Source organism: Hipposideros armiger, unplaced genomic scaffold (genome assembly GCF_001890085.2).
Source record: "Hipposideros armiger isolate ML-2016 unplaced genomic scaffold, ASM189008v1 scaffold_303, whole genome shotgun sequence".
In the NCBI taxonomy this organism is placed as follows: domain Eukaryota; kingdom Metazoa; phylum Chordata; class Mammalia; order Chiroptera; family Hipposideridae; genus Hipposideros; species Hipposideros armiger.
In genome coordinates, this window is record NW_017731653.1 from 85,411 (window position 1) to 97,798 (window position 12,388).

The following is a 12,388-nucleotide window of genomic DNA, read 5'->3' on the forward strand; positions in this document are numbered from 1 at the left end:
CACCCTCCCAGCTGTTTGGTGGTGTTCCTGACCAATAAGTCCACCCGCTTCTCTCAGCAGAGCCTGTTTGCTGGGCCTGTCCTTCTTCCTCGTCACCCTGCCTGCAGTCTTTCCTGGGCTGGATAAGGGAAAGAAGCACTTCACATTTATTAAGCACTTCCTAAAGGTAAGAAGAGCTCTGACCCTCTCCACTCATTTAGCATCTCTCTATAGAGGCATCTTTCAAAGGCCAGGTTCTGCTTAGGTACTGGGGATACAGCAATGAAGAGGGTAGGTGAGGTCTCTGCCCCCATAAAACCTACGTTCTCCTGCAGCCCTTTCATAGGGACAGGAGGAGGGCCAGGGAAGCCAAGGGCAGCATGTACACTTCAGGTGGTGGCATTTTTGACTCAGGGCTTGTAGCTCAAATCTTCCCCTCTCCCCTTGGCCAGTCCTTCAGAGAAGAGGGGCTGACACGGCCATGGACAGGGACAAGGAACGTGTGATCCTGTTGTCCACGGGATTTGACGAAGGTGAAAAGGAGTGCTAAAGACCCCAGGTAAAGGGTCTTCTCAGTGACAGCCCTGAAGGGTTTTACTCCAAAGTATAATCCCCTTATCCAAAAGCCTCCTAGAACTCTACTTCCCCCTCTTGGAAGTCCTCCCACACTGATCGGAAAAGAGCGCCTGGCTTCCTCTTCTCATACCTGCCCCGCCCCAGTTCACCCATAGCCACTGTCCTCCATGTCTGTTCCTCTCCTTCTGGGCCCTGATGACATGTCCCATCCCCTGGAAATACATTTCTTTTATAACAAGAACACTTCGCTTTTTTCTTCTACCGGGGGATTACCTGTCCTTCTCTGTTGGATGTGCCCATCCATACCAGTTTTATGATTTCTCTTTCATAATGGTCTCTGCCGAGAATTCTTTTTGGGTAGAATATTGTTAAACTATTGATTATAATCCCTCTCTTATTTAGTATATCTATGAAGATATCTCTCACATTCACTGGTGGAGGTGTTCCTTCCCAGGAAAGAAGAGGATGGTGGAGGAGGTACATCTCACCCTGGTGCCCACCTTGGCCTGGTACAGGGCCTCAGCCTCCGCCTTGCTCTTCAGGGCGATCTTCTCATACTGGGCCCGGACCTCAGCGATGATGCTGTCCAGGTTCAGGTCCCGGTTGTTGTCCATGGACAGGATGATGGAGGTTTCACTGACATGATTCCGAATCTGGGCCATCTCCTGAGTTGAGAGGTGAGGACAAAGTCAGGGTCTCCCGGCCTCCCTCCCCTGCCCATCAGTCATTGGGTCTTGCAGTCCCTGGCCAAAGTGGAGGGAAGACGTGCCTGCTGGAGATCTGCCTGTTGGAGCCAAGAGAGAAGGCTCACAGTAGCAGGATCTGGAAGGCATTTCCTCCTAGTCACAGAATCAAGAATCTGTGCTTTACTAGGATTTCATGGAGTCACTTTTCCCTGCCTGCAGGCAAAGTCACTATCTTGGTACAGATGGGTTTGTCTCCTGTGTGTATGGCCTCCCAGGACTAGGATCCTACACTTCCACGGTCTCCCAGTGCAGGGTTTTGCACCTTCCCATCAAAACATCTTTCCTTTTGTTTATCCTAAATCCCGCCTATTGGCTTCTCCTTGGAAGAGCCAGGTGAAGCCCTCAGTTGGAAAGAAGAAGAAAGGATGGGGAGGGAAGGGAGTGTCCTCACCGCATCATACAGACACTTGAGGAACTTGATGTCTTTGTCCAGAGAGTCCACTTGGGCCTGGAGCTCCACCTTGGCTGTGTAGGCTGCGTCTGCATCCTGCCAAGAGGCACCCAGGGCCACCGGTCAATAAAACCCTCATCCTGTCAGCTACCCTGTCCCTGCCCCAAAGCCATTTGATTTCCTATGTTTTGCCCACAAAGGGAAGTGTATTGAATAAAATGACTTAATATTGCTTTTCTCTCAGACTCAATGAATCTTTGGAACTAAGAAAACGAGAATGAGGCCTACTGTTCCTCAGTTACACCTGGAGAAAACAAAGCCCAGAGAGGTGGAGTGAGTTTCCTCAAGTCACACAGGGAGGCTGAGCTGGATCACGATTTCCCAATTCCCAGACCAGAATTCTTGCCTGCCTGTCCCTGTCCATTTCCTGGGTGTACGCCCTGCCTCTCCAACATGCTGGAGGCCAGAACCTTGACTCTATCCCCCTCCAGGCACCAGCCACCTCCCAGGAGGCCTGGGCTGAAGTCCTGAACAAAGTTGGTTAGTATGGAGGTACAAGAGAGACCAGAATCCATAGGCTCTTCACTCCCTTACCTTCTTGAGTACCACAAACTCGTTCTCAGCTGCTGTGCGCCGATTAATCTTCACCTCATACCTGTGGGCAAGGAGAGAAGATAACAGAGGCCTCAGTCCCCTTGGCCAAGTGATGTGCTCAGAATATAGAGTTCCCACAGGATCTCCTAGAGGTGAGTACTACAGGGGCTGGTGGGAACAGTTACCTCACTTAAATTCCACTTGCTGGATCTAGAAAAATATCCAGGTGCCTATTAGGCTTCCCCAACCAGCCACTGAACCAGTCAGTGGATCAGTGAGCATAGGAACTCTCCCTCCCCATCAGCCAAGTAGGAAGTTCTCATTAACCAGGGTAGGTCCTTCCCCCACAACCAGGGAAAGAGTGTGAGCCCCTGACCACGGTGCTGGCTCCCTCCCCCATAAGGTGGCGCAAAGATTGGGTGAGCCCAGGAGCCTCTGGGAACAAGACCCACGACCTTTGGTGGTTCCTGCTCACCTCTTCTTGTAGTCCTCCACCAGGTTCCTCATGCTCTTCAGCTCCGAGTCCAGCCTCACCCTGTCCCCGGACAGCATTTCCAGCTGCTTCCGCAGGGTTCTAATGTAACCCTCAAAGATGGGCTCCAGGTTCTTCTTGCAGCTGTTCAGGTCCAGCTGCTGCAGCAGCTCCCACTTTGTCTCCAGTACCTGGTTCTGCTGCTCCAGGAACCGCACCTAGAACCGCAATGGATGCTATCATGTCCCATGCACACACACCATTGACTCCCCAGGTTATGTAGATTTTCCTAAAGTCATTTGGCTCAAGTCCTGGCTCTCCACTCATGGGATTCCATGTAAACTAGACCCTTTACAAGGGTTCATTCCATAGCCTCCTGGACTAAACCAATCACTGAAAACTCACTGAAGAAGGAGATTCAACAGCTTTCTTCTGTCACCTCACTCAGTACCCAGGCAATGTTCTTCCTTGAGTCTCAGCTAAGTGTTTCTTCTGTACCATGAGTCCTTCCCTATGAACTGTGCTGCTTCTATTAACCCTTTGTCTTCTTTAAAGAGCTGGAGGTCCATCCAGGTGTCCTCCAGAAACCCATCACTTCTTTCTCAAGTTTTCAAAGTAGCAACACTTTATTCAGTTTCCCACCCTTCTCTTTAAAATCCCCCCAAAAAGCAACCCATTCATTTATTCTTTTGTGCCACTTAGCTTACAGGTCTGTTCTTCTCCTTCTTATGATCAGGGAGCCTTTCCTGAGGTCCAGCTACAGCCTTTCTATCTATTATACAGTGCCCTGTACACTCCCGGGCAGCCAGGAATCACTCATATCTCACTGGACTGTCCTATCCTCCTCCTGGGAGATCTACCTTGTCAATGAAGGAGGCGAACTTGTTGTTCAGAGCCTTGATCTGCTCCCACTCCTGGGCACATACTTTCTGGATCTTGGGGTCCAGCTCCAGGTTGAGGGGAGCCAGGAGGCTCTTGTTGATGGTGACTTGATGAATGCCCCCAGGTGGGCACATGGATGGGCACATAGGCCCCAGGACCACACTGCCAAACATGCTGCCAGCAAAGCCAGTCGCCCGGCCCCATCTATACCCAGAGCCAGGCCGGAAGCTGTAACCTCCAGTCCAAACACCACCAGCAACCACGTTGAGGGAAATACACCGATGCCCTCTGAGACTGCAGAGACTCTGACTGCTGAAGCCAGCCCCAGCTCCTTTGCCAGCCACACGGTGAGAAGCTGCACTGCCCACAGCCTTCCTCAGCACCACTGCTGAGTGCCCACTGAAGCCACCCTTGTCACCACCAGACTTGATGTTCAGTTGCCGACTCATGGTAGGCAAGAAGGAGTTGACAGAGCTGGAGAAAAGCAGTCACCAACAGGGAACACTGATGGGGCACCCAGAGAACTGGCTCCTTTTATCCTGTGGAGCTCTGGACACCGGAAAAGGGCGTCTCTTTGCTATCTCCTTTCTTCCTGCTGAAGGCCCAGGAGCCCTGGGCAATTTGTGGAATAGAGATCTCCAAGCCCTTTGCAGCAACAAAGCGCCTCTGATAGTGAGTGGAATATGCTGCCCTTGCAGACTGGAGGGGTCTAATCGGGCGTTTATCTATTCTCCTAATTAAGGACCTTGAGCATTATCCCGTCAGAGATCTCCTAGCTTTATTTTTCCAGGGCTGCCTCCTTCTAGCTTATCTATCAGCAAGGAGCAGAAGAAATGCCTGGCTTTATCCAAGAGGGCTCATCCAAAAACCCCAGGTTTCTCCCCAGAAGCCCCATCTCCCTACTCTCTGGTCTTGTTGAGGAGCTGGGGTGTTCATGCCGGAGAAGAAGAGACTCGGAAAAGACACGATGGGTGTCTTCAAAGATCTGGATCCAAGAAAGAAGTTACGGGGGCAGCTCTCTGGGTCACTCTAAGGACCACAGCTATCTAGCAATAGAACAGATCCCAGGAAGACAGTGGAAATGGCTACATGGCCCCCCATTAGGGTAATGTCTGAGGCTTTCTGTATCGGGCAGGGCCTGGGCGGTGCTGACCTTGACGTTGCCTCTTCAATAGTGAGAAATTTTCAGGCAGCTGGCAGCTCTAGTGGCTGAATTTTTTCCCCTGGACAAGGTGATCTGTTCCATCCATCCTAGGAGGTCAGGCCGTGGAACAAGTTTGGGAGCTGGGACATGAACTCTTCTCTCCCTGGGGAGAATGTCTGCCCCCACACTCCCTGGGGAAACACTCTATGCCCAGTGACCAAGGTACAGGAAACCCTAGTGCTCAAGCCTGGGCTCAGGGTGGGCTGTTCTGCCAGTTTCCTGATCACATCAGGAGCCATTCCTTCTTGGAACAGAAGAGACCAGCCCTTTATAGCTCAAGTAGTCCTGGGTTGGGGTGGGGGGAGAAATGTTATTTCAAAAACAAGCACCAGGTAGTTGCCCTAATGCAGGACTCTGGACTTCTCTAACTAAATTGAGAGCCTTGACCTGTTTGGGTCATCCACAGAGTAGTAGATAACTGCTGGAGAGGGAAAGGGGGAGATGGTGAGCTGGGCAGCGGGATGGGTGTAGACGTGGAATGCTCCAGAGAGCTTTTCCCTTCGCAGTGTTCTCCTCTCAGCCTCTGAGGCAGCGGTGGAAGCTCCTCCTCCAGGGACCATGTCTCCCAACCTTCCTGGCAGGGCCCAGCCCTAAGACGTGAGAGGGCACAACTGAAGTGGGTTCTTGTGCTCTTCTAAACCAGATTGCGAGTGCTGATGTTCTGAATGTCAACAAACGGTGCAAGTCCTTTGACCGAGGTGACCAACATATGGCCCTAGCCCCTCAGGAGCCTGCAGACCAATGAGAGGAATCCACACAAAGAACTTAATCTGGGGCCAAAGCTTCAGAATAACAGAAAAACATTGTGAAACAGGGATTTGAGGTGCACTGGGAAGGCAGGGGCTAATTTTGATTAGGGGTTTTAGGGACCTCCAAAAGACTAGGCTTATACCCCCAACAGCACTCATCACAAGGGCTGCCTCAGAGCAGGTGCTCCCAGGCAGTGGGGATTGAAGTATTACTTGCAGTAGCAGGAGCAATGGTGGCCGCAGTAGGCTCAGCTATAGTCACAGTGACAGCAGTAACAAAAAGAGTTAACGTTGATTGTTCATTTTGCATGTGCCAGACATTGTGGCGAGCACTACAAGAATGTCTAATTTAACCCTCATGTTACTAGCTTCACTTAATAGTTGAAGAAACTGAGGCTTAGAGATGTTAAGGAACTTACCCAAGGTCAGTCAGCTAGTAAGCCAGGGCTGGGACTGGAATTCAAGTGTGTCTGGTTTCAAAGTCCATGTTCCTAACCATCACCATCATGTAATGCCATGGAGACGAGAGTCAGAGCCAATGATACAAAGACTTTCTGATGCATGAGGCAGGCGTGGCAGTCATGGGCTCTGAGTCCTGCGTGCCGGTGTTCCTCTTATATTGTTGAGATGAGTTGATGACACGAGGAGAGGGGGAGGTTGCCCCTGAACTGGGGGCTTATCTAAGGCAGTTGCTCTAGATTAGACATCACTCTAGAGTTCAGAGACAAAGTCAGCCAAAATGGGGATGGGTATAAGGTGGAAAAGACTCACTTTCATGTAGAACTATTTTATTCTAGACACCCTACCTTGAACCCTTCCCTGAGGGGCTCCCAATTGGAGATACACATGGTTCTGGTGAGCTGAGTCTCCTGGGCTAAGTTTGCACCTCTACTGTCTGGGTGAGTGTGAACCCCAATCTACTAGAGAAGCTAGACCTCTTACCAGGGACCTTAACAAAAGAACATTTACAAAGTAGGAAAGGTACAAGACTGAATCTTCAAGGCTGGAGAACAGTTATCGTAATAAAAAGCAGAGTTTCAGGTACCTGGGAAAATGCTGTGCTGCAGAATGAACTGAGCCCATCCAAACTCTGAAGCGATAAGCTGGGGAGAGAGAGGACTAGGGCTAGGGTCCCGGCACCTTTTATATTTACTCCACATACTCGCAATGAGTGCCTCCTGGGCCAAGCTCTGTGCTGGAGGCTGGTCAATAAGGGTCTAGTGATGATAATGATGGTGATGATGGCAGTGGTGGTGGTAGTGACGAAAAAGACAGAGAGGGAGACAGAGGGTGATTTTCTGACAACAGTGTTGTGGTGACCATGGCCACACACAGGTGCCCCTCCCAACCGATTCCTAGGGATTTTAATTGCAGAGCATTTTCTTTGGCCTACACAGTAGGATCTCTGACAGTCCCAATTTTCACCATGTTAGCCACCCTTTAATTAAATGTCACACTCCACACCCCAGTCTTTGAGTTCACTGGACTAATGAGTGTCCAGGGCCCTGGGACACTATTTAACAAGTATAAAACTGAGTGCCTACTGTGTGCACTACTCAATGCTAGACGCTGAGAGATGGGGACATCGAAGACACTCTCCTTCCCCTCTAAGAAGCTGAAATTGAATGGGAGGAGACAAACTATAAGCCCATGAAAGTTGTTTTGCTGTTGTTATTGCTGTAATTTAATTCCATATGACAGTATTCAATAATGTGCTTAAATGAATGACTCAGATAAGCTGTTATTGAAATTCTGATTTTAAAAACTCAAAATAAAATACATTGGGCTCTCTGAGGTGGGGATTGAGAAATGGAAGATGGGCCAGACTGGACAGGCGCACAGTGTCTCCGAGAGGCAGTGAGCAGCGCAGGCGGATGGCAGGGGAAGGTTTGACTTGAGAAGCAGAAGTTAATGGGAGAAAGATGGTGGCCAAGACAATTCCCTTCTCCCTACAGACAGTGTGGAATCGTGTGAGGGTCCTGAGGGGACGAAACATCACAGAGCCAGTGCTTTAGGTTAAAGAACAGGCTCTGTGTTACCCAAGATGAACTGTGCAAGAGGTAGGACCCCAGAGAGCCCTGAAGGTGCTGAGTCCACTTGCACCATAATCTCCTGTCATCTTAGTTAAGGATATTCCTGGAGGGTAAATTCCCGTTTCACAGAGCACACCACACTGATGGTAAATAGAAAGCAGTGCCATGAAAAATCCCAAATGGACATATACAAAGTCATGTCTGCTTGGTTGAAAAATAGATCCTGAAGGTCACTTTCCTCTAGTTCATTGGCCTTTTGGCTACTGGGCACATTGGAGGAAACCAGCATTCTGTAGATCAAGGTCATTAACAGAGAAAGGAAGAAACTTGAAGAATTCTTGAGCTAACTTTGGGGTGACAAGACTTGGGGACAAACCACAACATCTTAGAATTGGAACGGACTTGAAACTGAGCTTTCTGATTATTTGAAAATGAGCTCAGTGAAGAAACATAATGCTCTCTGCCTGTCTGGACCAGTTTGAAAGGAGCCTGTTTTTCCGTCCTAGTCCAAAGTTAGCTAGCTCAAACAATAGAGTTCAGCTGCTTTTCTCCCATTCCCTCCACACCCCTCAACACCCTTCACTTTCCTGACATGAAGTTCTCTGGGTCCTGGCATACCAATTTCCCTGGCAGATGGGATATTCACCCAGGAGAGGGGCAGAGCCCATTGCTGCAGTCTGAGGCCCTAGAAATGGGGATGAGGGCAGGGTGGGAGAGGATGTGGAGAGAATGAGGCAGAAAGTTCTGTCTTAGTAACAAGGGGAAGGGGCACCTCTGGGCACAGATGAGGAAAGCTCCTCAGACAAGACAACTGAGAGCGGCTAGCTAAAAACCGTTTTATGAGGTGACCAACTGTCCCAGTTTCTCAGGACTGAGGGGTTTTCCAAGACAGGGGGCTTCCAGTACCACAACCTGGACAGTTCTGGAAAACCTGGACGGTTGATTACCTTAACACCACCCACTATATCGCAGGGTACAGAGTACCAGATTCTCCAGCAGTTTGTAGGGATCACTGAAGTTACACCTCTCCAAGTCTGTAAAACTTAAACACCGAGCGATTCACTGGCCTCTCTCCATCCCACTATCCCTCTTCCCCTCACCCCACCCCTCACACATGTGTTAACACGAATTCTCCAGATTAGTAAGAAAACGGGTAGATCGGTGACATCAATTGAAATTCAATTCCACTCTCACTTATTAAATTCCTGCTGATACAGGCATGGTGCTGAGTGAAATCCCAGACAGGCAGTCAACATGGTCCAAATTCCCATGTGTTGGTGCCACATTAGTGTCGAAGACATTGTGCAGTAAACCTCTATTTACTAAAACTTAGCAGAGGATGTTTAGTAACCTGACACCTGGTGGTGGTTCCCTTAACACTGCTAGTCTTAGAACTTTCTAGCAACATTCCTTGGCATCATCGCTCCTCAAACACCCTTCTCTGAGCCTAGGGCCTTCCCCAGGCTTCTCATCAGCTTTAGCATTTCCTTCCTTCTGTCTGCTGCAGTGCAGATCAGGAGGGGCATGTCCCGTCCCTCCCGCCTCAGGAGAGAAACATCACAGCAGTTTAACCAAGTGGCTGCAGAGCCCTTAGGGGTGCTTTTGTGCTCATTAGAAAGAGGTGCCCCTTCCTCTGGGCAGATGCAGCCCTTTGCCTGGCTGCATAGCTGAATTTCAGCCCCCCACCCACCCCTCACTGGGCCCTAGTGCGGGGCACAACCAGAAGGCCCTCAGGGAAGCCCTGGGTGCCTTGCTTAAATCTCAAGGATAGGCTCCTGTTATACTGGTGAGCCGGAGCCTCCGGCCAGAGTTCTCCTCCTCCCAAGGGGAGGGCCGTCAGAGTCACCTGGCTTCTCGTCTGCTCCTGCAGGGCTGACTAAGCTCTGTCTTCCGGTCCCCTGGGTCGCTTCCTCTCTGAGCTCTAAGGGAAATTGATGGACCCCCATCTCCCACCTCTGTCCACTCTGGGAACCACCCTGCTCTGCTTCCCTCCGGCTTAGGGTCCTGAAGACTCATTTTTATTTTTCGCAGCCTGAGTGTCCTTTTGCCTACAGTACATCCTGTCCCGTGTCTCACTAGATTCCTCCATTCTTGTTTCTCTCCTCCTACCCTGGATTCTCAGGCTTTATGACAAGACAAAGCCCTAGCCCTTCAGTGTCGATCAAGCACTCTAAAGTTCTCTTTCTTCCTCTTTTTTTTTTAAAGTCAAGCTCTCAGGACTCTTTACAATTCCCCCACCCCCCACCCACCACCTGCCTTGTCATCACAGGGAGCTTTCCTTTAAGCTCAAATGCACAGAGATATGTCAGACAAGCGCAGTCTTGTTCTGGGAAGGACACGTTTTCTTCCATTTACTCATTTCAAAATACCACCAAGCCCCCCTTCCTGTATTATTTCATCCATCTTTTTACCTCCAAACCCCTCTCTCCAGCCACTTCTGGAGGAAGTTTGTAAGGTATTTTCTGATCCGCAACCCCCCTTGTTGCATGATTCAGAGAATAGAGAGGCTGGAGGAAGCGCCTTAATCTTTTGATCCTGACTGTGAAGTTTGAAGCTTGATCCGCCTCTTCCTTTGCCCATTTCCAAAGCAAACAAGCCTGGCTTCATGGCGGGTGGTAATTAAGCCAGTCAGCAGTAATGACATGTTCTCTATCTCCCATCATATCACCACACAGCCCTGTCCAAACAGGAGAAAGAAGGCCATCCCTGCCCCCACCTGGTCCCCTAGAGAGAAGCCACTAGAGAAATGGGCTAGGCCTGAGGGGATACCTGCCTCAGGTGTGGGAGAAATGGCTATCAACCTTCCCTGTGCCCACATTATAACTGAGTCTGCTGGGCCCTGGGTTCAGGAGTTAGGAGGGGAACAGGAGGAGGGATTAAACACCTAGGCAGCAGCACTCAAGGGCCTGGATGGCCACAGGCAAGGTAGGAACTGGGAGGAAAAAATGTAAGAGTGGGATGTCAAGAAAGACATATGAAAAATGAGTATTTTAGGAAAAGGGAGCTAGAACAGACTGGGTCAGTAGGGAGAGGTGGATTGGTCCTGAGGGGAGGGGCTAAAAATGCAGAGAGGGTGGGAGATGAGCCCAGAGGCTGGAGGCAGGGGCTTGAACTGAACCCTTCACAATTCCACCCCAGCCTGGGTGGAAGGAATGAGTTACCTGCTGGCTGCACGGAACCTTCTCACTGCCATGCCAAGGGGCCCTAAGCACCACCTTCTAGGAGGCAAGCCTGCCAGGGACGTAGCGGCTCAGGCAGGTGGGGCTTAGGTGATGCTCAATGCAGGCACCCGAGGCTGGGGCCAGAGTGTGAACTCCTCCATCCAGAGCTGAGGCCACCGCCCAGCCCCTTTGAAAAGTTCTGTCCACCATCCCTTGTAGAGAAGGAGGCTGGCAGACGAAGTCCCCATCTCGGCAGTGCCATGGACCCCCCACTGAGGCAAGTGGGACTTTATGGCCAGGCTACAAGGTGTGACGGAAAGCTGTGGGTTCAGGAGGCTAGTTGTAAAATGAGCCTACATATCAAAGAGTGGGGAAGAGTGACGCACGCCAGGACACAAGCGGTCTGTAGGTGTGAGCCAGTGAACGCAGAGGACTGGGGCATACTGGCGCCCAGTTAGGGAAAAGGTACAGCCGGCAATGTGGGCACTGCATGGCATAACAGAGAGCCAAAGGAGAGGAGCGAGAGGGACTAGCAGACATGGGGGAGAACCTTCGGGAAATGGATTTTGGCTGCAGGGGCTGAGGAGAACACAATGGGAAAGAGCTGCTGGCCTGAGATTGGAATTCAGCGAGAAACTAGCCTGGCAGTAGAGCCTCACTTGTAGACACGGAGTGATCATATGTTGAGAGCTTGCTGGGTACATTTTAACTCATTTCATCCTCATACCAGTCCTATGACGAAAGCATTCTTATTATTCCCACTTTACAAATGAGGAAACACAGGAGCAGGGAGACTGAGTTGCCCAAGTTACAGTTACAAGTGGCAAAAGAAACAGACCAACAATGGGATTCACTCTCAACTGGCCAAGTGCAAAGTGTATGTCCTTATACACTGGGTGACCTCCTACATAAAGGTCCCCTCCAGCCCTGGATTCACCGTGCTATGGTTCAGGTCATGAGGTGGGAGCAGCTTTAGTCTGGAATTTGGGGCTGCATCTGGAGTTCCAGCAGGAAGGATCTGGAACTCTGAGAGCCCTCCTGGGGACAGATGGATTAGAAGCAAAAAGGAGGGGTTTTGATAATAAGTCTCTAATTGGGACCTTGGCATCTACTGAGGGATGTTGTATTGACAGAGCATGGGATTTGAGGGGGATGGAACAGGGTGATGGAAAGTTGCTTGCAGGGGAGCAGAAACCCTCAGCGTCTCTGGTGATCCTGGCAGCATTTACCAAATATGAATGTAAGAGTCAGGGGAAGGTGTCACAAGCAAAGTGATTGTCCTACAAGAAGTTGTCATCCTGAAGGTGGCCGAAGTGGTGAAGGCCCTTGAAGAGAGGTAGGAGGCAGCTGGCAAAGGGCAACTCAAACCTCAGAGCATCTGCCAAATGTGATCCAAAAAGTCTTTAAGATGCTCCCTCTCTCCAACAATTCATGTCCCTTTCACCACCTCCAGGAAGCCTTCCTAGATTGTCTGTGTTCAGCTCTGCTCCCTCCCTTCCTCTGTATCCTCTAGCTGTTCCTTTCAAGTGCCTCCATGCCTGGATTATCTACTGTGTGTGTGTGTGTGTGTGTGTGTGTGTGTGTGTGTGTGTGTGTGTGTG

At 50.4% G+C, this 12,388-nt stretch overlaps 2 protein-coding genes across 2 annotated transcripts in view; both read right to left on the minus strand.

The window, feature by feature from the left end:
- The window catches only part of LOC109391784 (keratin, type II cytoskeletal 74-like), a 7,225-nt gene extending 3,136 nt beyond the window's left edge, over window positions 1-4,089 (minus strand). The window contains exons 1-5 of the mRNA XM_019659657.1: window positions 3,619-4,089; window positions 2,762-2,976; window positions 2,287-2,347; window positions 1,693-1,788; window positions 1,056-1,220 (exon numbers count right to left, since the gene is read on the minus strand). Of these exons, the coding sequence (XP_019515202.1) occupies window positions 1,056-1,220; window positions 1,693-1,788; window positions 2,287-2,347; window positions 2,762-2,976; window positions 3,619-4,089 (1,008 nt within the window). The remainder of the gene's footprint in view (window positions 1-1,055; window positions 1,221-1,692; window positions 1,789-2,286; window positions 2,348-2,761; window positions 2,977-3,618) is intronic.
- The window catches only part of LOC109391837 (keratin, type II cytoskeletal 5-like), a 334,229-nt gene that overhangs the window by 72,831 nt on the left and 249,010 nt on the right, over window positions 1-12,388 (minus strand). The gene's annotated exons all lie outside the window — the stretch shown is intronic.